Raw genomic sequence first — 27,193 nt, 5'->3', positions numbered from 1 at the left:
TGATTATACAGATAAAATGTGCATACGTAACTAAAGAGGTGGACATACGGGTGTAATTTAATAAACGTCATCATACATGATGTCACAAGTGGGTGGATCCATAAGAGAATCCTGCAATGTCAGCAGAAATATTTGGCAGAGATGCGCGCGCAGCCGCATGACGTGTGATTGACGTGCAACTAGAGGGTGAAGGGGACTTGACATTTAGCTCTACATGTGGAGACAGAAGTCTGGGGGTCATGTCAACCTAATCCCAAATCATATCTAATATCCTATGTTTAAAGAACTGTGTTATCCAAAAGGAGAGGTTTCTAGGATAGAATCTATTCTATACTGACTGTTAGTGCGTGTACAAGCGTCTAAGTGTCTACATGAGATGCGAGGGGGTAGGAATATTCCATGGTAACGGGGCTATGAATTACTTGCATGAGGACAGCGAGGCCTGGCCCTTTGCACGGTAGCTGGAGGAATGTTTACCTAAACTACTAGACAGGAATGCATCGGATGAGGAGCGAAGCAGATAATCTTGAAGGTGAAATACAGTTTTTGGCAGGCAACAGGCTGGATCAGGCACCGTTAGCCGCGCAGGGAGTAGGACAAAGTTCATGGATACAGATGCAGGCTCAGACTGGAGCTTTCAGAGGCAGAAGGCAGGAAAAGGCTTGATGACAGAATTCTGGGCCTACTCGCCTGAATCTGTAAAATGTGGAAAGTGAACCACATAAAGTCGGTGGCCTTTCACACTTAGGAATGGAATATCTGACCCATTCATGGCGGATCTGAAAGAGGACATGTTGACGGTGGACGCACATATATTTGCGTCTTCATAACTGGAACTGGAGGGAACATACATGTACTTATAGCATGCACATGGAGCCGTTGGGGTCTACGATAGGGGACATAACTGATCACAAAATTCATATTTCCTCAACATAACGGACAAACGAACTGAAACGCAGAACTCTGATACCCCACCAGGAACTGTTCCTTCGAACCCTGAACAGAGTGTTGTACAAGGTGAACATTTTTCATCTGTGGATTCGAACATTACTGTACCTGTAGATCAATTGTTTCAAGATCAGACGAGACCAGAAAAATTTAGATACAATCTACGTTCTCATTTTAGAAAACAACAGCATTGCATAATTACCTTTCTATTTAAAAAACTCTTTCACATTTCCATTCAGTCAGGAAGTTTGCCCTATAATTTTTGCCCTTTTTTTGTTTTTTCTTTTTGTGTTGTTCTCTCACCTTGCCATCTGGGTTACCGTAGGGTCGTAACGTGTGCCTTGTTTTAACTTGCAGGGAACCAGACACAAGGTCGGTTTCTTCTGTATATTTTGGGAACTCCCAGGGTAGACAGAGGCAATTTTTTAACAGGTACAAACCATCCGTTGCGAACGGTTGTAGAAGATGGAGCTTCCTGAACTGCGACGGGCTAACGTCATAAACGCTCGCAAGACAAAACTGTATGAAATATTGTATAGCAAATGTTTCCTAATGCAATGTGCTCTGACATTTCTGATTGTTTTAATAACTCTGGTAGGCGGAATTATTTTTGGTATTCAATTGATCTTTGCACCTGTTACATCTACAGTATCTCCCCATGTTTCTGTTTCTCCGACTGTTGTTTCTTTTCATTCTTTCCATCCTTTTCCTGCACATGAGCAAGCTCGACGCTCTGAGTTTATAAATAACACTTTCATTCAGCTCTTGCACCAACACCAACTAGTGGTAAACACAACAAACTGCTGGGTGTGTGGCTTGATACCACATACCATGGACAAGGGTATCCCTTATCTGGTTCTGCCCTTTAGTTATAATGGATCATTCTGGGCATTTCAGACCATGTTCGTCAATGCTCTAGAGACCTATCCCCCGCGACCTCCGCGTTCCACTAGGTATAACTCCGCTAATAGAGCCTTGGTAAAGGGAATTACTGACATGGTTAGAGACGTCAATAACACTCCGTTTATTCCCAAGGATGAATTGCGAGTTTACATGGGTTGGAATGTTACGGAATATGGCATTACTTTTGGTGAGAACAAACGTAAAAGCTCGACTCCGATCTGGGTCGTACCCCACCAAGGTCAGGTCTGTTTGCAAGGAAATGGGAGGAATCCGAAAGCTCGACTAGGGAAGAGTGACTGTACCGAAACATACGTTTTCCCGTCACAGTCTTCCCCTGCATTCTTAGCTGCTAAGGGCACCTATTTTGTTTGCAAAGACAGAGCATATACATGGCTGCCTGCTGACTTCTCAGGCTCATGTTATATCGGTCAACTGTTGCCTCCGACATACACTGCTGCACCGGATTATCACAAAACTAGAGTTGTGAGAGGTGTTTTCAATAAGGAAGATACTGCTGGCCAAGAAGCAGGAGACTTCTTCAAAGGTTTCCTTCCGTTCTGGGGGCCTATGGCCAACAGTAGAAACTTACGTCAACTAACACGGGTAGTTGAATCCACTATTACCGAAACTGCGGGTGCCCTTAGTAACCTGACAGCTGAGCTTCAAGCGGATCGCCTCATGACGTTACAGAATCGTATGGTCCTTGATGTATTACTTGCAGATCGAGGTGGGGTATGTAAGATGATCCAATCGAGTTGCTGTGTTTTTATCCCAGATAATGCGCCAACGGTATATAAGGCCATTTCTAAGTTACACAAAATCTCTGACTCTATTCATGTAGAGGAAGGTGACTGGTCACTAATGGGATGGTTCTGGAATCTGTTATCTGCGTGGGGATGGAAGGTTCTGATAGTCACTGGTGTTGCGTTGGTATTTTTATTCTCGTGCTGTCTCATTGTTCAGTGTGGTCCTGCCTTATGTGGCCTTTGTGTTTCAACATGCGTAAGAAGACCACCTGTTTTTGGAGATACGCCACGAGATAGAATAATGTTCCAGCAACATATCAGTGACCTGATGAACATAGAGATGGACTCTTACATAGAGTAAGTTATTGCCTATGTAAGGGCAAAAGGACGGTCTGAGGTTCTGTAGCGATCCGAACCCGTGTATTCGGTATCGTAGTACTGACACGATTTTGATACCAATGAACCGTAAATGATCCATTTAATGCATGACAGTGTTTTCGCTGCGCTACGAGCATGAATTCACTGAGAAATAGGGCATTCTGTTGTAAAATCATGGCATCCATTTTAGATACGGCACCCATTTTGTTTATTGCCCTCACATAATCAATGGACGAGCAATGACCCCGGCAGAATCACCTTGTTAAGGACACGTAAGCTCGAGTCCGAGGAAGCTGACGCTGCGTGACTAGGCAGAATCAAGCTGCCTCCCCTGCCTGAGGCCAGCCCTGCCATACTGGTTCTCGTGTCCATTGTCCTGATTGAGAGGCCGAAGACGGTAGCCATGCCCGTTTATGATCCATAAACACCTCTTATCCTACTTTTCTATCCCTTACACCTGGCTCTGCTCCTCTCCTTCTGGGCTTTTACAATGGGGAGGATACGATTTTTATGATGGGGAGGATCGGTCAAAGAATGGAAAACTGACAAAGAGACTTGATCGAATACCGAAACCTACGACTAATGATTGTTTGGTGTATGTTTATTGTCTGTTTGGGATACCGGGTTGGGCATGAAAGATATTCGTGTAATGTTGCCTGAAGACATATTTTGTGTATTTAAGGAGCAACCCACTTTTTGCAATTCGAACAGTCTCGTAGATTCTGCCTTCGTGTGGTTCCTATGACTTCTGTGTCCCTGCAGTAAATAAATCTTGGTCTCTGACGCCACCATCGAGAAGCCCGCGTCTCTGTTTATTTGTGCACCAAGACAGGAAGGAACTCAGGGGTCTTTGGGTGTTGTTTCCCTGACACCTCTGGACTCTTAAAAGTCCAGAACCTCACCCTCCTGCGTGGAGGTGACAGCTTCAGCTGGACTCTAGCTATCCTCCAGGTCCAGCCCCGAAGGTCTTGCCACCTCTTCTGGCAGTTGCGGATTTGGCGCTTGTAGACCCCCACAGAACGAACAGCCAGGGCGATGGTCAGCCAGATCTCCTGCTTCTGGTGGGCATCAACCTGTGAGGATGACAAAGTGAAAAGCACATTAACACACATGCCCCAGATTTGTGCAGCACACATTTGGATATACATCTCATCATCACAAAGGGAAATGAATTACACAGGTAGTGCAACCATGGGGAAGGAAAAATCACCTGCATGTCTGACATGTTCACAATTCCTGGATAGTTTAAGCTTGCACTAATGCACTTTAGCAGCAGGAAACTTCTTAATTACATGTACCTACACACTTTGGGCGAAGGAAGTAGTCAGTGAGAATGCTTGCCACTGGTGTACACAATGCTAGTACTGCTAGTCAGACAACATGCATAATTAGGAAGGCAGTGGACTGCACACTCACCTGCTCCCCTGGTTTCCCATAGAGCTTGCTGTACTGTGGAAGGAGCCTGTCCAGCAGGGCCTGGTTCTCCTCAGTGAAGGCTGGTGACCTCTCCAGAGTACGTGCCATAGCAGGAGCCAGAGGATGCACAGACAGCAGGTGTGGTAGCAGGGATGTGGTCCAGTAGCATGTAGTGCAGGCAAGTGAGCTCCCTGTGTGCCAGCAAGCCTTATGTCTGCGCTGCAGAGGCAGAATCTGTGCCATTGTCCCAAGTGATGGGTCCAACACGGTTGCATTCTATGAATCTGGCCAATCCATTTAAAAGTACGACTCGTACACGCCTTCCGCATCGTTCAAATCTTCACCTTCATGGAAAACTTGAAATTGCAACATTGTTGTAGGCATCCAACTGAATTTCCAGTGCACAACTCGTACAAGTTTTGAATCCGCATCCGTCTCCATGACAGTCCGGAGCCAATGGGTGCACCCGGCTCGTTCAACTGACTGTACAACGCGTATTTTGAATATACACATGCACCCGTCTCCATACGATTCAATGGCCAAGGCGTACGCCTGTCTCGGACCATGCCTGTCCGACGTGTATGCATGATAGTCACCCGCATCGAACCTCATTGCATTCAATGACAAAGCGTACGCACGGCTCGGACATGACCCGTGCAATGCGTACCCGCATCAGACCTCATTGCATTCAATGACAAAGCCTACGCACGACTCGGACATGACCCGTGCAATACGTACGCATTGTCACCCTCATCGGACCTCACTGCATTCAATGACAACGCGTACGCACGGCTCGGACATGACCCGTGCAATGTGTATGCATTGTCACCCTCGTCGGACCACATTGCATTCAATGACAAAGCGTACGCATGGCTCGGACATGACCCGTGCAATGCATACGCATTGTCACCCGTGTCAGACCTCATTGCATTCAATGACAAAGCATATGCACGGCTCGGACATGACCCGTGCAATGCGTACGCATTGTCACCCGCGTCAGACCTGTTTGCATTCAATGACAAGGCGTACGTTCGGCTCGAACATGACCCGTGCAATGTGTATGCAGTGTCACCCGCGTCGGACCTCATTAGTGTGACTATTATACGGATGCAACACACATATACTGGCAGGGACACCTGTGCACACCTACCACACTACAGCATTGACCACACAGTGTCCCATGGCATGTAAGGCTCCATTCCCTGGTTGTTTGGGGGGCCACATCTGTTTTTTTAGCTGGCACTTTGTGCAGCCACTCCCAGGCTGTGCACGTGTACATGGGGGAAGAATCCTTTGTGTGTTGTGCACATTACCACTGTGACATGCAATTGTACAGTAATGGGCATGAGTCACGGACACAGTGTCAGGTTGGATATGTTTAGGACAGGTCACATACACCCTGAGTCCTGGGGGTGATGACATGTACATTACAGTGAAACCTGTAGCCACAATACTGATGTGCACCCACAGTCTGTGTGCATGTTGTGTCTCAAATGTGTCTGATCAAATGTGCCCAATGGGTGACAGTCTCCACATCCATGTGGTATATGCATCACCCTTGATGGGGTGTATGTCTAAGAGATGTACATGTAGGGCCGACAAGAACAACAGTGGCCACTACCTGTGGGACTTACACTTGCCTTGTGATGTGAACGTGCTACGCCATGTCCATTGCTGTGTTGATGTGGCAATACAGGGACGCTGGGTTTCTGCATGGCAAAGATCTGTGATGCCTGGGAGACATGAGGCCCCACTTGTCACTGTGGTGTGGGTTTGGAACGTTGCAGCAGCACATAGGTTGGGTGACACAGCCAGATGATTGGCCATTGCACTACATGGGACTCATGTGGACATGTGGAATTGAGATGTGAGGTGGTGGTCTTGTAGGTGACATATGTGTCCATGGCCAACAGCACACACCTCAGTACATTGTGTGATGTCATGATCTAGCATGTGATATTGATCGTGGTCATGGCCACATGGGTGGATGAACTGACAATCTTCCTTTGTGCATCTCTGTACTGCAGGGCACCAGCTGTCCATCAGCTGTTCCCAGACCTTGCAACCATGCAGGAACGTGACTGCATCAGATGGTACCGCTTCACCAGGCCACTGATTGCGGAGTTGGAAGAGCAGTTGGCACCACATCTGCTACCTGGCCGTACATCCCCTACAGCACTGACCTCAGAGGTGAAGGTGATGGCAGCCCTGCACTTCTTTGCTACTGGTACCTTCCAGTACACTGTGGCTACTGCTGGTGGAATGTCGCAAACAATGTTTAGTCAGGTGCTAAGCGATGTCTTGGAGGGGATGTTGCAATTCCTAGACCTGTATATCAAGTTCCCGAGCCCAGCTGAACTCCCTGAAATAAAGGATGCCTTTTATACACTGGGGAGGATGCCAAACGTCATCGGATCTATTGATGGGACACATGTTGCCCTGATACCACTACAGGCACATGAGCAGGCATACCGTAACAGGAAGCACTACTATTCGATCAATGCTCTGGTGGTCTGTTTTGCTGACATGTCGATCACACATGTGTTTGCACGGTTCCCTGGTTCTGCGCACGATGCCTACATTATGAGGGGTAGTCGCATTGCAACGCTGATGTCACAGATGCCAGCTCAGCATGCCTGGCTTGTCGGTGTTAACTGACTGTTTCTCATTGTGTGTGTTTGTCAATGTTGTATTCCGCACTCCTACAAAACTCAGCTACTTGTGCATTTCTCTCCTGTTCTTCTGTGCTTTTGACTGTATCTTGTCTGTCCTTCCCACGGTACTTTGCCTGTTGTGTGGTCAACACTGACCCCCAACACCCAGAAGCCAACACCAGTGTGGAAGTTGACAATTCCCATCAACTGATGTACCACACATCCCTGGACTTCCATTCTCCAGCACTTTGTGACCATGTGTCCACTGTTACGTAGAATTACCGTGCAACTATTGTGGAATACACGTCTTGCTGATGTGTAATGAACCTGTGCTATGCTTTGTTATGTGCGTTGTCTGTCTTCCCACATCTGAGTGACATTTGCTTACCTCACCTGCTGGACTTGTTACCATTGACTGGGTTTGGTGTTGTGTCTGTGCATGCCAATGTGTTTCAGGTCAGCATCATTGTGTGTGATGAGTAACATGGCCATTGTGAGTATGTTTTGTGTTGCCATAGTGGTGTGTCTCCCTCACATGTGTCACATCACCATGACTCACCTTACTTTGGTCACATTGTTGCAGTATTTGGCTTGCACTGTGTTGTGTAGCAGATCAACATCTTCCTGAACATGACAAGTTGGAATCACAACAGAGGCAAGTATGGTGTACTGGTGAGTTTATTTACAAACATGTGTGTGGGAAGTGCACAGGATGGTGGGTGCTGTACAGTGGTTTGGGAATCCAAAGTTCACATTGGAGTTGGAAGTGCTGGTAGATGAAATGTCCAGAGTAAAGTCCACAGTCATCTGCTACATTGGCCCAACATGTCATGTGGGCGAGTTGTGTGCGATTGGACAAGGTGAACGGGTTGCGCACAAAGAACATTGTCCAGAACAGGTTTAGAGGCCCTGGGGGATGTGCTGGGACATCTGCCTCTCACATGTCCTTCTTCGGACAACTGCTCTTCATCCGGGGGGATCCTCAGGTGCAGGCCTCTGCGGTGCAGGGGACTCTCCACCAGAGTCCTCCTCCCTCCCTGTGGCGCTGGCAGACGGTGTTGCGACAGATGTTGTGGCCACACAGGGAGGTGTGGACAGTTTGGTGTTGATCTGGCAGAGGCATTGGAGTATGTCCCGATGCACCGCACTAATGGCATCCCTCTTGGTTTCAATGCTGGCATGGTGGGCGACTTGCTCATGTTGCATGTCCTTGAGGATCCCCACTACCTGGTCAAATCCTCCGGTGCTATCCTGGTACGCATCTAAGATGCGTGCCAGGTGGGGGTCATCATGCAGTCCAGACCCCTCTGCAAGGCACGCCCTCTGCCTCCCACTCCTCCCAGCACCCCTATCCACACGGGCAGGACCAGCGGCGGGACACACAGGTGACACTGTGACCCCTTGGGTGGTGTTGCTGGTGGTGTTTGCTGTAGCTTCCAGGGGGTCCTGTGTCCCTGTGCTGTGGGTGTTGATTAACCATGGTCTGTCCGTGTTGGTGGGGGTGCCCTGTCGGTGTCCAGATGCTGATGGCATGGGTACAGGGGGTGCAGATGTTGATGCTGCTGGTGCTGCATGATGCCTCACACCGGAGTGGCCAGGTTGGTCATCGTCATTGAAAGTGGACAGTGAGAGAGTCAGACCAGAGAGCTCCGTGTCCACCAGAGTCTGGGACTGGGTATCCTCATCATTTGGTGCTGGGTGCCCAGCACCACCCGTGTTTGGAAGAAACACCCAATGTGAGTTATGTTTCTACATGCATCGATGGTTCACAAACATGATATTTTCTACTTTTCGAACAGATGCCTGCCTGTACACTGCTTTTTCCCAGCTTGTCACGGACAAGAGTTTGATATTGTTGTTGGCCATTTCCCAGCATAGCCTTGTGTTCCCCACAACAGAGCCCAGTGTCAGACATCTTGTCAGTCAATTCCTACTCCCTGTGAGGTGAGTATGGTTCAGTTTGATCTTGCTGGGCCATGTGGGTGGGTGTAGATTGTCTGTGACTGCAAATCCCATCATACTCTTGGCTACACCCCCTTCCTAGCATGCACATACTTCCTCCCTCTTGACTCTGGTTCCCTGTGAGGGGGTGTGACAGCAATGGCAAGATGGCTGACTGTAAAATCCTGGTGTTTTTTTGGCTACAAGTCCAAAGTGAGCCCCTGTGCTTCACACAGCAGCACCCAGTACGGGGTATCTTTTGCTGATATTTCAATGAGGTGTGTGTCAATGCATTGTACCCGATGAGTTGTGTGGAGTTTGTGTTGGGAGGGGTGTCTCTCCATGCTGGTAAGTATGGTCAGGGCTGTCAGTCCTCCTTCCCATCATCAAACGTGCTTCCATTGTAGGGCGTGCAAGTTTTCTTTCAGGATGTCAGTCAGTTGTGTCCTGCTTTTGATTTGCACACAACCCCGAGCAGGGCCTTGTGCTCCCCACAGCAGGACCCAGTGTCAGACATCTTGTCAGTCATTTTCCACTCCCTGTGATGTGGGCATGTTTCAGAGAGGTTTTGATGGGCCAATCAGGAGGGGAAGCATTATCTGCGACTACAGGCCCCATCATGCTTTTGGATACACTCACTTCACCTGCATCCCCACTATTCCTTCCTGACAGTCAGCTGCACTGTGAGGTGGTGTTTTTGTGGTGGCAAACTGTCTGGCAGGGTCTATTTGGCTTTGTGCCACTGGCTTGCTCTATTTGTTTGTAGGTTGGTGCATGTCATGACACAGTTCCCAGTCACTATGAGATGGCAGGTATTGTGTTTGTCTGACTGGCATACACGTCTTGGGCTGATTATCCATTGGTTAGTGTAGCTTTGCTTGCGGTGCATGGTTTCACTGCCCCCTTGCCACACAATCTTGGGTATGATGTTTGTGCACTCACCAGGCTCTGGGATGTCTGTTAGGCCATGGACGCTCTCTGGTGGTAGGATGTCCCGCACCTTCTCCTCCCAGGTCCTGAAGTAGACTGGTTTGGCAGGAGGGCCACCGCCGGTGCACTGACTCAGGGCGTGATCTTTTTCGATGAGTTTCTTGACCCTCCGGCGTCATACAGCCTGTTCTGGATATCGTCCTTTGTGCACATTGCTGGTGCTTGGGCGTTCACCTTGTCCACAATCCTCGCCCACATCCTGGTTTTCTGTGAGATGGGGGTCCTTTGGACCAATGTACCAAACAAATGTGGCTCTACTCTGATGATCTTGTCTACCAGCACTTCTAACTCACTATCTGTGAACTTGGGATTCTTCTTTGGGGGCATGGTGATGGGTGGTGGTGGTGAGGGATGTGTGTGTGAGGGTGCAAGTGAGGGTGGTTTGGTGTTGGTTTTGCTGGGTGTATGTGTGTGTGCTTTTTTATGAGGTGCTGATGGTGTGTGATGGGTGAGTTGTGACTGTGTCTGGGGTTGCTGTGTATTGGTGTTTGCGGTTGGCTGTGTCTCCTGTTTGCAAGGGATGATGGTAGTGATTGTAGTCCTTTATATACTTGGAGTTGTGGGTGTGTCTTTGTCCCATGTTTTTTTCTTTGGTATTTATTGGCTTTGTCATTGCTTGTTTGGTCCTTTTTTTGTCTTTTTTCCTTTGGGTTTTGTAGGCATGAAGGAGACGTTCATGTGACGGAAACGGATGCTGCTGTTGTCTCGTGCAGGCTTCTCTGCCTCGTTCACGCTGCCTATCTTCTGTGTTTGGTACGCGTCGGTCGCGGCGGTCTCTATTGCTTGTGTGCCGGGTTGTCTGTGCGTTTTGGTCATGCGGCTTGGTCTCCGTGCGAGTCGCTCTGGTTTTACACGCATTGCATCGTACTGCGCGAATCGTACATTACGCGTACGGGTCGGTCGGGTTCATTCCGGGTTCGTGTCAGTCGGTGATAATCGCGTCTGTTTTCTGGCCTGATCACTATTTTCCCTACGGCTCGGTCATACGGCCTGTATTCCGTACGTGTCGGTTGTAATTAACACGCGTTGCATCTTACTGCACGGGTCATACAGCGCTGGTCCGTGTCAGTCGGTATTCGGTCCGGGTCCGTGTCGGTCAGTTCGTTTTGCGTACGGAATCGGAATCGTCCCCTAAGTATACCTGGAGTTATGAATTTTTAAAGACTAAATGAAACTATAGTGCTTAAAAGCTTGGGGCACCCACTGGGGACATCTTGTCACACTAGACCTGGGTAAAACCAAAAGTTCAGACCGACAGTGATGGAGCGTTGGGAAGAAAGAGGGACCAGCCTTTGCCTGCTGATAAGTACCTGGGATGTGATGTCAACAGTGTCAAGATGCAAGAAACAAAGAGGTGATGCATCGGTGGCAAACTGCTGGATTGAAGGCGATGCATCATTGCTGAATCACTGAATCAAAGGTGATGCATTAGCGCCGAGCTGCACAAAGTCGGAAATGCAAGGTCCGCAGTCCGCGCAGCAGCCGTGCAGCATCATTGTAGCGTGAGATGCACAGGTTCCAATTGGCGCAAAGTCATTGATGCATAGATATCAATTTAGCCAGGGCCCAGTATAAAAAAATCCAGTGGGAGGCCAAAAGAGAGTGGGAAGATAGGCATTGGTCCGATCTTCTGGATGCATCGACATCCAATAACCAGACGAAATTCTGGGAATTGGTCAAATGGGGCAGGGACCCAGATTCGCAAATACCTTCTAATCATGTCCTCCCCGGAACTTGGGTGGATTTTTATGCAACCCAATTTAGGTCTGAGATCTCGGTACCCTCTACCCTGCTAAGTGATGAGTACATACTGTTGGACCACGGTGGGGTCCTGTTCTTTTCTGAACAGGAAACAGAATTAGCATTGGGTTTGACGGAGTGGGGGAAGGCTCCTGGGATGGACCTAATCCCCGTTGATCTGTTCAAATCCAACCAAGGACTCTGGATACCGTACATTACTAGGCTAGCAAATGCAATTGCCCAAGGAGCTAGAATCCCAATGAGCTGAAAGGGGGCTGAGATCCTCCCAATATATAAAAAAGGGGATCGGTCCAACCCGGGCAATTACCGCCCGATCAGCCTTATTGACTCTCTCCAAAAGGTCATTGCTCGAATGATCTTAGGTAGAGTTCAGGGATGGTTGGTTTCAGAGTGCATTTTGTCCCCTATGCAAGCAGGTTTTAGAGTTGGTATCAGCACTATCGACCAGGTGTTTAGATTTTGTCTGATGTACTGGAAGGTGGTGCTGTTAGGCGGGGGGAAAATTTTCGCCGCTTTCATTGATCTAAAGGCTGCTTTTGACATGGTTCCGAGGGTCAAACTGTGGTGCGTCTTGAGAGACCTAGGTTTACCCCTGGAACTCCTGGATTTAATTGTTAAATTGCATGAGGACAATTTTGCCAGGGTTCGATGGGGCAGTCAAGGACAAGTGACGGACAGTTTCCCAGTAACACGCGGGGTTCGTTAGGGTTGCGTCCTGGCGCCTACTCTCTTTTTGCTATTTATTGACCAGGTAGTAAACTTTTTCAATACTTTTCCAACAGACGCTCCCTCCCTGGCCGGGAAGAAGTTCCCCATGCTCATCTTCGCTGATGACACTCTGCTCCTCTCTAAGACCAGAAGCGGTTTACAACGGGCATTGAACCGCTTCGAGGAGTTTTGTGTCATCAACGACCTGAAGGTTAACGTGAGCAAAACTAAGTTCATGGTATTCACAAGGAATACTTCGGTTCGGAGCTCGGTAATGATGGGTGGTGCCAACTTGGAACAAGTAGATCACATGTCCTACTTAGGGGTTACATTAGATTTTCGCTTGCGATGGAAGGAGCAGGTAGTTGTACAGCAGCTTAAACTGGCCCGCCTAACTGGCTGTCTCGTTAGGGAACAAAAGAGATCCATCACTAAACGAGTGCACCCCGCGCTAAAAATCTACGACGCAAAGATTAACGCTGCTATTTTATATGGAGCGGATCTTTGGGCGTACACGGATCTATCTAGCCTGTCTAAAGCACAGTGCAAGTTCCTGCGGAATTTAGTGGGGCTTCCTCAATCAACTCCATCTATACCCCTTTGTTTGGACCTAGGATGCAATCCAATCAACGAGATGGCGAGGTACAGATTGGTTGCCTTTTGGAGACGGATTTGGTCTTCCCCTGACCTTGTCTCATTTGCTAAGGAGCTTGCCGAAGTTAGGTCCCTGGAGGGATCCGGGAGAATTCCATGGCTACGTACGGTTAGAACCATTTTGGTCCAAATGGGTCTGGAACAGCTATGGTTGTCTCCTGGAACTAATGTGTTTCCCTCCAAACCAGAATTTAAAGCACTGTACTGGGCCTCGGTCCGACAAACCCTAGTGTCTGCTTCCAGCTCCACTAGTTTAACTGGCAGGTTCCTGGCTAACAAGCTGGACCCTTCCCGCGAGAACTATTGGGACATTATTACCAGGCCGTTGGATAAGAAACTCTACCATCAGTTTCGGGTGGGTTCTCTGCCCCTGAATACATTTGTTAAAAGTTGGGGCACAGGAATAACCGAATTTTGCAAATGGTGCCCTGGCCACAGGGAGTCAGAGGGCCACCTTTTATTTGCCTGCCCCAAGTACCACGACCCTCGTAAAAAATGGTTAAAACCTTTGTTCCAACGCTTTACTTGTGGTAGGTCCGCTGAGGCAATTCGGGTACTAAAGACCAATACTTCAGAGTTGTTTGTGGTGAGCACAGCGAAATTTTTGGGCTGGGCTTGGATTATTAGAGCCCATAAATAGCAAGGAATTGCTTGATCATACGATTCATATTTAAAAGTTTTAATCTAAAATTGGATATTGCACAGTATTTTAAGATGGTTTTATTTATTGATTTTATGTTTTAATAAGAAACTGTATACATAAACGGATCGTTTAAATATAAATGGGATGTTCAACTGGGATTATTTTTAAATGTATAGCTTTTATTGTGCGTAAATTGGTCAGTATGTGGTGTTTATAATGTATGACCTTAACTGTTTGTGTAAACCTCGTTGTCTTTTGTGATTTTACTATCGAAATAAAGACTTTAAAATCTGAATCATTGATGCATAGATTTTAGCAGTGAACTTCCGAGGGTCCAGTACTGGATTTGCACCACTTGGCAGAGTAAGACTAGCAGCAAGCAAATTCCAGGTGCTGTAGCAGGGTGATGAGAAGTCTTTGATGTCCTTGGGACTTAGGTTAGGGGGAAAACCAGCATTACCTTGGAGTCACTCTGGGTTCAAGTGAGATGGGTCCAGTCCTTCCTCAGCAGGGCAGAAGATAGCAGGCAGCAGGGCAGGACAGGAGAAAAGCAGTTCTTCCGGAGCTGCAGTCCAGCGGAGCGGCAAACCTTGTAGTTGCACAGAAGTCCTTCCTCCAGGTAAAGTTGTGTCTGATTTGGTGGGGTCAGAGAACCAGTACGTATTGCTGGCTGTGCCTTTGATATGGGTGGGAATTCAAAGGAGGACAAAGAGTACCTGTCTCCCAGCTCTGGCTCCAGACTCACTACAGGGGCGTATGCAGCCCTTTGTGTGTGGACAGGACAAAGCCTATTCAGGTGTAAGTGTCAGCTCCTCCCTCCTATCCTGCCCAGGATGACCCATCAGGATGTGGACAGCCACTCAGTCATACCTAAGCTCCCTTTGTGTGTGGCTGTCTAGAGAGAATGCACAAATTCCAGCTGTCACCCTCCCCAGACGTGTATTGGACACAAGCTGCAGGAACACAGGGCTAAGAGCAGAAAATGGTTTGGTGCCTGCAGCATTCTTTTTGGGTCACATAATTAGGTGTAAATGGCAGTTGATCTTTGTGTATTCCTCACAAACAGTATTGTAAAGGGGAACTAGGTGTGAGTAGGCTGGGTGGTGTGTAGCTGTCACCTACCACACTTGCAATTCAATAGGGCTGCCTCTTACACTCACAAAGAACTTCACACTAGCCTATCATCACCCCAGACATCTTGGAGTCTGGGCACGACTAGGAAGAAAATTCCAGAACCAGATTTGTGGAGAAGTCTAGGAGTTTCTCCCACTTCAAATCTGGCACCAGGTGTGACCCTGGGTCCAACTCTTCAATACAAACCTCGAAATGTGTAACATTACAGAAACATAACTTTGTACTCCAGAGAACAGCCCTGCTGCTTGAGGTCTGCCTTCTTTCTCAGAGGACTGTCCTGTTGCTTGAGACCAGCCTTGTTTCTCAGAAGAATGCCCTGCTGTTACTATAGGACTGCTTTGCTGCTTGAAGCCTACCTTGTTCTTTAAACGACTGCCCTGCTGTTGTAGGCCTGCCTTGCTGCTTGCAGGAAATAGTACATTCTCCATGAACCCTCACTACCAAATTGACTCCAAGGGTCATTTGTTTGACTTCCTGTTCTGAGTTACAGGGACACAAGCTCCAGAGGCCTCCCTACACATTTCCCAGCTGGCCTGCTGCTACAGACCCTGCCTGAACCTGCAACTGGACTTGCCTGAGCCCTGCTAGACTCTGTTGGGGTTAGTTCATGATCCCTAAGAGTTGCCTCCCTAGTCTTGGACCTTTGGCTGGCATCAGATGAGCCCCTGTTGTGAAATACTTTACCTTTTAACTGTGTGCGCCGAACTTTGAGATGGAAACTTTTTCAGTGTGACTAACCTGGTCCCTGTTTGAGGCCCGCACTCCATTGCGGTTGGCTTAAATTTGTGACTTTGTACTGGTCTAGCGTAACCAGATGACCATAGTTAGTGCTTTCTTAAGCCCTTAAAATTGCATTTCTCCGGCTCTACTGATTGGTTTTTTTCATTTTGGCATGATATATTTGATAGTGAATTGACATAATATCGAAAAAAATATATAGAATGAACAGAATATCGAATCCAAAATATAGAATGGACATAATATCGAATGGACATAATATAGTGGTTAATAATATCGACATGCAGGTAAGTAATATCGACTGTCAACCTATCGAAGTACATAATATAGGCATTAAAATATATCACATTTTTAATAATATCGAATTTTTTTAAAGTGTTTTGTTTGTTAGTATATGTGTTAAAAGTGTATATTATTTTTGTAATGTATGTTTAATTTTTTATAAATGCAAAAACAACAATTGATGGACAGAATGCAGAACAATGTCATACATTCACCCCAGTACAGAGATCTGGGCCTAAATCCATCGTTTTTTTGCTCACCATGCCATTCCAGTTTGAACCCAGCCATATGCAAATCAGTCTTGACCCTGTGCCCCATGGGAACAGTCCAGCCCGAACTGCCAAGCCAGGTCCTCCCTGGACTGGAAACAAGCATCCTAGGACCGGTTTCGGGCTTTCAGCCCTCATCAGCCAGGATAGCTTGATTCCAGTGGCATGGAGAGCAAGGGACTCACGTCTGAGCATACCCTTCCCACTCGGGGTGACAAATGCAAAAACAACAATTGATGGACAGAATGCAGAACAATGTCATACATTCACCCCAGTACAGAGATCTGGGCCTAAATCCATCGTTTTTTTGCTCACCATGCCATTCCAGTTTGAACCCAGCCATATGCAAATCAGTCTTGACCCTGTGCCCCATGGGAACAGTCCAGCCCGAACTGCCAAGCCAGGTCCTCCCTGGACTGGAAACAAGCATCCTAGGACCGGTTTCCTGGCTGATGACGGCTGATAGCCAGAAACCGGTCCTAGGATGCTTGATTCCGGTCCAGGGAAGACATGGCTTGGCAGTTCGGGCTGGACTGTTCCCATGAGGCACAGGGTCAAGACTGATTTGCATATGGCCATGTCTAAACTGGGGTGGTGTAGTGGGCAAAAGAACGATGGATTTAACCCAGATCTCTTGACTGGGGGAGAATGTATGCATTGTCAGCATTCCGTCCATCATTTGTTTGTTGTAACGCTTTTCGCCCTAAGTGGGATGGGTATTCCCAGACGTGGGACCCGTGCTCACTACGCCACTGGAGTCAAGCTATCCTGGCTGATGACGGCTGATAGCCAGAAACCGGTCCTAGGATGCTTGATTCCGGTCCAGGGAAGACATGGCTTGGCAGTTCGGGCTGGACTGTTCCCATGAGGCACAGGGTCAAGACTGATTTGCATATGGCCATGTCTAAACTGGGGTGGTGTAGTGGGCAAAAGAACGATGGATTTAACCCAGATCTCTTGACTGGGGGAGAATGTATGCATTGTCAGCATTCCGTCCATCATTTGTTTGTTGTAACGCTTTTCGCCCTAAGTGGGATGGGTATTCCCAGACGTGGGACCCGTGCTCACTACGCCACTGGAGTCAAGCTATCCTGGCTGATGACGGCTGATAGCCAGAAACCGGTCCTAGGATGCTTGATTCCGGTCCAGGGAAGACATGGCTTGGCAGTTCGGGCTGGACTGTTCCCATGAGGCACAGGGTCAAGACTGATTTGCATATGGCCATGTCTAAACTGGGGTGGTGTAGTGGGCAAAAGAACGATGGATTTAACCCAGATCTCTTGACTGGGGGAGAATGTATGCATTGTCAGCATTCCGTCCATCATTTGTTTGTTGTAACGCTTTTCGCCCTAAGTGGGATGGGTATTCCCAGACGTGGGACCCGTGCTCACTACGCCACTGGAGTCAAGCTATCCTGGCTGATGACGGCTGATAGCCAGAAACCGGTCCTAGGATGCTTGATTCCGGTCCAGGGAAGACATGGCTTGGCAGTTCGGGCTGGACTGTTCCCATGAGGCACAGGGTCAAGACTGATTTGCATATGGCCATGTCTAAACTGGGGTGGTGTAGTGGGCAAAAGAACGATGGATTTAACCCAGATCTCTTGACTGGGGGAGAATGTATGCATTGTCAGCATTCCGTCCATCATTTGTTTGTTGTAACGCTTTTCGCCCTAAGTGGGATGGGTATTCCCAGACGTGGGACCCGTGCTCACTACGCCACTGGAGTCAAGCTATCCTGGCTGATGACGGCTGATAGCCAGAAACCGGTCCTAGGATGCTTGATTCCGGTCCAGGGAAGACATGGCTTGGCAGTTCGGGCTGGACTGTTCCCATGAGGCACAGGGTCAAGACTGATTTGCATATGGCCATGTCTAAACTGGGGTGGTGTAGTGGGCAAAAGAACGATGGATTTAACCCAGATCTCTTGACTGGGGGAGAATGTATGCATTGTCAGCATTCCGTCCATCATTTGTTTGTTGTAACGCTTTTCGCCCTAAGTGGGATGGGTATTCCCAGACGTGGGACCCGTGCTCACTACGCCACTGGAGTCAAGCTATCCTGGCTGATGACGGCTGATAGCCAGAAACCGGTCCTAGGATGCTTGATTCCGGTCCAGGGAAGACATGGCTTGGCAGTTCGGGCTGGACTGTTCCCATGAGGCACAGGGTCAAGACTGATTTGCATATGGCCATGTCTAAACTGGGGTGGTGTAGTGGGCAAAAGAACGATGGATTTAACCCAGATCTCTTGACTGGGGGAGAATGTATGCATTGTCAGCATTCCGTCCATCATTTGTTTGTTGTAACGCTTTTCGCCCTAAGTGGGATGAGTATTCCCAGACGTGGGACCCGTGCTCACTACGCCACTGGAGTCAAGCTATCCTGGCTGATGACGGCTGATAGCCAGAAACCGGTCCTAGGATGCTTGATTCCGGTCCAGGGAAGACATGGCTTGGCAGTTCGGGCTGGACTGTTCCCATGAGGCACAGGGTCAAGACTGATTTGCATATGGCCATGTCTAAACTGGGGTGGTGTAGTGGGCAAAAGAACGATGGATTTAACCCAGATCTCTTGACTGGGGGAGAATGTATGCATTGTCAGCATTCCGTCCATCATTTGTTTGTTGTAACGCTTTTCGCCCTAAGTGGGATGGGTATTCCCAGACGTGGGACCCGTGCTCACTACGCCACTGGAGTCAAGCTATCCTGGCTGATGACGGCTGATAGCCAGAAACCGGTCCTAGGATGCTTGATTCCGGTCCAGGGAAGACATGGCTTGGCAGTTCGGGCTGGACTGTTCCCATGAGGCACAGGGTCAAGACTGATTTGCATATGGCCATGTCTAAACTGGGGTGGTGTAGTGGGCAAAAGAACGATGGATTTAACCCAGATCTCTTGACTGGGGGAGAATGTATGCATTGTCAGCATTCCGTCCATCATTTGTTTGTTGTAACGCTTTTCGCCCTAAGTGGGATGGGTATTCCCAGACGTGGGACCCGTGCTCACTACGCCACTGGAGTCAAGCTATCCTGGCTGATGACGGCTGATAGCCAGAAACTGGTCCTAGGATGCTTGATTCCGGTCCAGGGAAGACATGGCTTGGCAGTTCGGGCTGGACTGTTCCCATGAGGCACAGGGTCAAGACTGATTTGCATATGGCCATGTCTAAACTGGGGTGGTGTAGTGGGCAAAAGAACGATGGATTTAACCCAGATCTCTTGACTGGGGGAGAATGTATGCATTGTCAGCATTCCGTCCATCATTTGTTTGTTGTAACGTTAATTTTTTATAAAGTTACGCAATTTATGTAAAATAATTTTTGCGTATTTTACTTCCGTAGCGGGTTGAGGGTTTATAGGGGACTAGGGTGGGAAATAATTTAATTATATTGAATTAAATATTAATTTTTAGGAATTATTAATTAATTTTAATTTAATTTTGCATTTTAGGTCTGTAGCGGGTTGTGGGTTTATAGGGGAATAGGGTGGGAAGTAATTTAATTACAATTAAGTAATTATTTAATTTTATTTATTGGTAATGATAATTAATTTATTGTTAATTAATTATTAATTGGTAATTAATTTGTATTAATTGGTTATTCATTTTTATTCATTGAAAATTATATTAATTGTATTAATGTATTATACGGAGCGGGTTGTGGGTTTATAGGGGAATACGGTGGGAAGTAATTTAATTGTAAATAAGTAATATTTATTTTTATTTATTGGTAATGATAATTAATTTATTGTTAATTAATTATTAATTGTTAATTATTTTTTATTAATTGGTAATTAATTTTTATTAATTGATAATTATATTAATTGTATTAATTTATTACACGGAGCAGGTTGTAGGTTTCTAGGGGCATAGAGTGAGAAGTATTTTAATTGTAATTTTTTAATTACTGAAATTATTTGTGTGTATTGATAATTAATTTACTGTTAATTAATTATTTATTGGTAATTTTTTTTATTACCTATTAATTTTTGGTATTGAAAAATAATGTGTGGTTAATGAATTTTTAATAGGTAATTAATTTTAATACATAATATTTATTGGTATTTATAATAAATTAATTATTAAATATTTTGTAATTGTAATTAACTTTACATAATTGTTTCTTGTTATTGATAATTAATTTATTTTTATTTAAATATTAAATTATTACTTTCTCTAATGTTGCAGTCTCTGGAGTGGGAATAGTAATTTTTACCCCTACACTATCCAACGCTTTCCCTACTGTTGCACTCTCTGGAGTGGGAATAGTAATTTTTACCCCTACGCTATCCAATGCTTTCCCTACTGTTGCACTCACTGGAGTGGGAATAGTAATTTTTACCCTCCCGCTATCCAACGCTTTCTCTACTGTTGCTCTCACTGGAGTGGGAATAGTAATTTTTACCCTCCCGCTATCCAACGCTTTCCCTACTGTTCCATTCACTGGAGTGGGAATAGTAATTTTTACCCTTACTGTATCCAATGCTTTCCCTACTGTTGCACTCACTGGAGTGGGAATAGTAATTTTTACCCTGCCGCTATCCAATGTTTTCCCTACTGTTCCACTCACTGGAGTGGGAATAGTAATTTTTACCCCTACGCTATCCAACGCTTTCCCTACTGTTCCACTCACTGGAGTGGGAATAGTAATTTTTACCCCTACGCTATCCAACGCTTTCCCTACTGTTGCACTCACTGGAGTGGGAATAGTAATTTTTACCCCATGCTTTCCAATGCTTTCCCTACTGTTGCACTCACTGGAATTACTGAATAGTAATTTTTACACTCCCGCTATCCAAAGCTTTCTCTACTGTTGCTCTCACTGGAGTGGGAATAGTAATTTTTACCCTCCCGCTATCCAACGCTTTCCCTACTGTTCCACTCACTGGAGTGGGAATAGTAATTTTTACCCTTACGCTATCCAACGCTTTCCCTACTGTTGCACTCACTGGAGTGGGAATAGTAATTTTTACCCCTATGCTATCCAACGTTTTCCCTTCTGTTCCACTCACTGGAGTGGGAATAGTAATTTTTACCCCTATGCTATCCAACGCTTTCCCTACTGTTCCACTCACTGGAGTGGGAATAGTAATTTTTACGCCTACGCTATCCAATGCTTTCCCTACTGCTGCACTCACTGGAGTGCGAATAGTAATTTTTACCCCATGTTATCCAATGCTTTCCCTACTGTTGCACTCACCCGAGTGGGAATAGTAATTTTTACCCTCCCGCTATCTAACTCTTTCCCTACTCTTCCACTCACTGGAGTGGGAATAGTAAATTTTACCCTCCCACTATCCAACGCTGATGTAATTTTTTTTTTAGGTATTATATATATTATTTAATATTTTTTACTTTTTAATATTAATTATAAGTATGTTTTAATTAATTATATTGATTATTTAATTAAGTTAATATTAATTTTAACATATTTAAAAAATTCTATATTTTTTACAAACTATATATTAAACAGCGATATTTTGTCTTCAATATTTTTGTACTTATCTGTTTGAAGATAGGCAGACAATATTTTGTCCATCGAAATTTTGTCAACGATATTCTGTCCAGATGATATTCTGTTTGTCGATATTATGTCAGTGAACCATATTTCATACATTTTACTCCATTTTACTTAAGTGTTGGAGAATTTTTCTTGTGTTGCATCTTTCCTACATTACCAATTCTCTGCTGCATAAATATTTTACACATTGCCTCTAAGTTAAGCCTGACTGTTTTTGTGCCAAGCTACCAGATAGTTAAACACAGGCTAATTGAGAGACATCTGTGGTTCACCATGTCAAGGATTGTGGTAGTTGTTGATTAGGGTTTTTCCCTCCCCAACCAATAACCCAATTTCTCACAGGAAACATTAAAATATAGCTATCTCTTATATATAAGTTGATGTGATGTAGCTGAAGAAGTAAAATTGTATAGGCAGGGATGCCTTGTGTGCTTATGTTGTTATGTGTGCCAAATAGCTTTTTTCACAAGAAATGATTGGCTACACTTACAATGGGGAGTTGGATCCTGTGTAGAGTTAAGCTTATATTGAAGAATGCGAACAACAGTAAGATTGTGTGACTATTCCAGGTAAGATAATAAAAGTTCACCAGGTGCACAGCTATGATTCAAAGTTAATCAATTTTTCAGCCAATTTAACATAAACTTAAATTTGATAAAGTATAATATCCCTTAATTTATTCGCTGAAAACTCAATTCAATCCTTTTTTGTTGTGACAGAAAAAGTGCAGGACGAAATTGACCAGGTAATCGGCAGACATCGTCAGAGTTCTGTTGAAGACAGGAATAAAATGCCATACACTGATGCCGTCATTCATGAGATCCAAAGATATAGTAACATCGTCCCATTTGGAGCTCCCCATTCTGTGATCTGTAACACACAGTTCCGAGGTTACACCATCCCCAAGGTAAGTGAGCATTGACCAGAAAGACATATTTGGTAGGAAAAAAATATTCCGAAAGTATTGTTCCCCAGTTTAATTATAGTATTTTGACTGGTGAGGTAACATATAAGGCAGAAGTACCCAAAGAACAGTGGCGTAACAAAATCCCCTGCAGCTCCCACAGTCGGGGAGGCCTCAGCCCCAGGGGTCCCCCTTAGCAAAAGTGGTAGGCAGTAAGCAGGGAGGGGGGCACTCCATGTACTTTGCAGGCCCCCCCCCACAAGTTTTGCTACGCCATTGCCAAAGAGTATATGGATATTATCTCCTTATGTTCTTGCCATTAGAGGAAAAACTAAGACATTGCCACATCATTGGCTTGTCATACGTATACAAGGAAATGCTGAAAAAAGAGGTTGGTGAGTAAGAACAAATGCACTTGTCATCATAAGTAGCAATTTGCGATTTGGACACCCTTCTTCCATATTATAGAAGTATATTCACCCTGTAATACCATGCAACTATGATGTAGTTTGTGAGGTTTATAATGGCAAATTGGATCATTTATTTATTTACACTTGTGGCCATTGGATTTTCATGGCAGAAAATTAAAATGACTAGACTGATTTACAGTTCAGCGTGCAGACTTGACTCCATCAGGACAACTGTGTAAAATACTCCATCACCCCAAAACCACACTCTAAATTTAGAGATGCCCACGGACATCCCTGATTATTGACAGGAAAATCCATCATTTCCTTCTGATTTCACTATGCCTTTTTCTCTTTGAGGTACTCCCTAGGCTTCAGTGCTGTCAATTGTTATTTCATCAGGGTCTTATGGCAACATTTTTGAGAATTCAGGATCAAACATCATATTATCATATCATGTCATATCATGTGATTTCAATAAGGTCAAAGAGTATTTGAGGTTCACTACCCCTGGCATTTTAGTGATTCGACATTCATGAAATGTAGACGAACCTGGCACTTGTGCTCATTTGATCAGATGTCCCAAGTGATCGATTGGTTCTGCTTCCATGAAGTCTGTTATTTTCCACTAGGTCATGGGTGGTAAGTGATAGCACAGGTGGTTAGTGCGATTCCTTTATCCCTTAAGACTTCTTTTACGTCTTTGCCATTTTCTTTGTGAGAATTTTAGTGAAGGTACAAACTGATTGTTTGTTGCTGTTTCTAGATTGTTTTTTATTATATTTGAAGTCTCCGAGCATCTGCTAATTTGTGGATGGTGAAAAGGTGGCACCCGTAGTCAGTGAGATTCTTTTTCCTTTCTCCCCATTCACTTTTTTCGGGTATTTTTGTGGATTTGGTGCTTGTACACATATCAGTGACAGTCCGGAGTCATCAATTGTTTCTGTTTTAGTGTATTTTAGTTTGTTTCCATGAAGTCATCAAAGTTCCACATTCTTTGGTTGCTTGAGTTAAAAGGAAAATTAGTGTTGTTTTAGTTTGCCTCAGTCCTGATAATCATATTAGGGGCCATATTGTTGTTTTCCGAAATGGGTGGTGTGTTCTGCGAGGGGGCGTGAAGTGGATTAAGGATTTGAGGTGATAGCCGAGGATTAGACTTGCAGGGGGTTTTCTTGGGATCTTTTGAACAGGAGATTCTTGAGAGAGTGGTTGTTACTGAGAACCAGACACAATAGTCTATCTGGGGCAGAGTGATGTTCGAGCTCAGGTACATGTTTGTTCTTGTGTCAATGAGGAAGATTTCTGGCCTCAACCAGGCCAAAGGCATGAGTTCAGGATGACCGCAAAAGAGCAGGGTTGTATACATGGACCAGGCTAGTCTCACTGAAGATTTACCTTCTCAAAGTTAGTGCAAAGCATTCCGAAGAGAGTATGCTTTGCGCTGATTGGGTCCACAAGGAGGAGTAGCATGCTCCTAGAGCAGGTCAAGACTCTTGGATGGTCGTGGCTGAAGTGGGAAGAGTTGGTTGTCACTGGAGCTTCACACTGGTTGATGGTCATGGACAGTTTCTGATATTGCAAATATTGTGTTGGCAGCCGTTGCAGATGGTTGTTGTTGGTGTGAAGAGCAGGTCCCACTTGAGCTTTGTGCTGTCGGTTGTTCTAATGGTCAATTCCCAGCTAGAAGAGCTCGCTTCACAGTTGCATGTACCCCAAAAGTCTGTATCTTCACTTTTCTTCAGAAGCACCTCATCTGAGTTCTGAGAGCCTTCATGTTTCTGGGGAGGGGGTTATTGGGAGCTTGCAGCCTATCCAATGTTCCCTCTAATATTGTTCCTCTGTGTGCAGCAGTGCGAGGTCTCTGTGCGCTCCAGCCACGGCAATGTGTGCCAAGAAGTAGAACCCAACCTTGTGTGTGGGTGCAGCAACAGGGAGGGTTCTGACACTGGGGTTCCTGCTTGATTGTGCAGATAAATTACCTAGGTACTGGAAGTGAGGAGGCCTGTTTGATGGGGCAGGCAGGGCTGGACTGGGAACCCAAAGTAGCCCTGGCAATTTTGCCAGCCTGGCTCCCACCCAACAGGGGTGGGGTGGGCAAGTGTCAAGCACTACGTCTTATAACCGGTCCCCACAACTGGTGTTTTTGTTGCTGAGGGCCCATATTGCAGCATTACTGCAAAACTGCCCCCAGTAACAAAACTGGCCCCCACTGCTCCAAAACTGACTAAAAAACTGGGGGGGTCTCTCAAAGGGGCGTGCCTGATGTAATTAAGCGCGTGGCATAAAAACACGTAAGCTAAAAATCTATGCCTAGCATAGTGTGCCTCCCGACCGTTATTGTGCTGTCTCTGTCATTGCATCCAGATATATAATACAACAAGTAAAATTATACCTACAACACGCCAGGACTATTGACTTTGTCAGTGGTTGATAGTTGCATAAGATAAATAAGCAACAACTATGGCCTTCTTGAATATAATATTGAAAATACCTCAGTTCTGAAATGACCAGACTGTGAAAAAACTATAAAACACCCTCTGAAGTTAAACCAAAGGCTTTGAGCAGCTGCACTGCTGCAAAGTTGAGATTTTTGTTTACCCTGAGGGTGATGGCAAACATTAAGAGCCTGATTGGGACCTGTGTCAGCACCTGCTTTTAAAAACTCAGCATCGGCAGGACCCAGCCCATTTAAAGCCCTGGGCTTGCTGCATGCTTTTTGTAAATAGTGCGTGGCTGCGGGCAGATTATGTGCCTTTTTGAAAGTATACATGTTAATTGCAGCAATTAACATGAATACTTTAAAAAATGCTCAAATCTCTGCTTTCTCGTAACTTAACTTTCTTGCTGACATCCATTTGTTCAGACGCCTGCAGTTGACACTGCTCCACCTGTTACCCCATCTTTTATAATCTCTTCTTAAATGTTCTCCTCATGATCATCTTTACACACCTTCTATACTCTTTCAGTGCTTTCTTTGAGGGCCACCCCTGCCCCCCTTCTGGCTCCCACCCCACGGTACACTTTTCTTCCTCTCCGAGCTACCTTACGTCTTTCCCTACATACCACTGAGCTCATTACACTCCAATGCCCATTGTCCAGTTCCCCAGCCATAACAAGTTAACGTGTCCCTTTATGTTCACGCTTCTTACGAGTTTCTGTACTGTCCCCTCTATTTTATGTTTCCACATCCAAAGCATCACCAACTAAATCATGAAAAGCAAATTCCAACGTGGCGACCTAGAACTACAGCTCCCAGAAACCACCGGGCGGTGAAAAGAAATGCCCACCACGGGGGGACAGCTGCCCTAGAGACAAATAATCAGCCGGATTCTACCATCCCTCTGGATCATCTCCCCTCCTCCTTTCTATCGCTCATGCTTGTGCTTGCTGCATTTATTTTTTTAATATAGCACGGCTGTGGGCTGATTGTGGGCCATTGTGACAATATTTGTTCATTGCAGTATCGTAATGCGCTGCAGGTAACATAAATATTTTCACAATGGCCCACAATCAGCCCACAGCTGTGCTCCATTAAGAAAAGACATGCATAAAGTCCAAAAAACGACGTGTAAATTACACATCGTGCTTTTGGACTTGCTGCATTTCTTTTCTTAAAAGAACACGGCTGCGGGCTGATTGTGGGCCATTGTGAAATTATTTATGTTAATTGCAGCACCGTAATGTGCTGCCATTAACAACTATTTTCACAAAGGCCCACCAACAGCCCCGAGCGGCGCTTCATTAAGGTGGAAATACAGCAAGTGCAGGAGTCACAGCAATCAGGAAATGATCATTTTTTGCGCCGCTCGCGTTGTTGCGGGGATTCTGCTGATGCACAGAACTATGCGCAGGAAATCATGACCTCAGTGAATTGTGGTGTACCCAAAAACTCACCTCAGTACCCAGAACCCCTATCAGACTAGCATCAGTGTCTCATTCGTTCTCCATGTCATCTCAAATCTACCAATGATTAGACAACCCAGAACAAGCCACTTAGAGTACTCTCAGGAATGGTGGGAATCAGAAACACCTTTTCATTATTATTCTCATATCAGTCCACAACAAGAGTAATCAGAGACACGGAAAAGTTTAAAATGTTTATTTTTAACTATGTGCTCTAAGGTGCAGTACTTTGGCTAACATAAGCAGACAAATTATTAAAAATAAAACCATCAGCATTGTTACAATACCATAGAAAA

The 27,193-nt window shown here is 45.7% G+C and overlaps 1 protein-coding gene across 1 annotated transcript in view; it reads left to right on the top strand.

Moving 5' to 3' along the window:
* The window catches only part of LOC146798096 (cytochrome P450 2G1-like), a 1,456,444-nt gene that overhangs the window by 1,076,452 nt on the left and 352,799 nt on the right, over positions 1-27,193 (top strand). The window contains exon 8 of the mRNA XM_085625316.1: positions 22,403-22,590. Within this exon, the coding sequence (XP_085481442.1) occupies positions 22,403-22,590 (188 nt within the window). The remainder of the gene's footprint in view (positions 1-22,402; positions 22,591-27,193) is intronic.

Source organism: Triturus cristatus, chromosome 9, assembly GCF_964204655.1.
Source record: "Triturus cristatus chromosome 9, aTriCri1.1, whole genome shotgun sequence".
Classification (NCBI taxonomy): Eukaryota; Metazoa; Chordata; class Amphibia; order Caudata; family Salamandridae; genus Triturus; species Triturus cristatus.
Note: the sequence above shows the minus strand (reverse complement) of the source record. Positions and strands in the feature narration are given on the sequence as shown.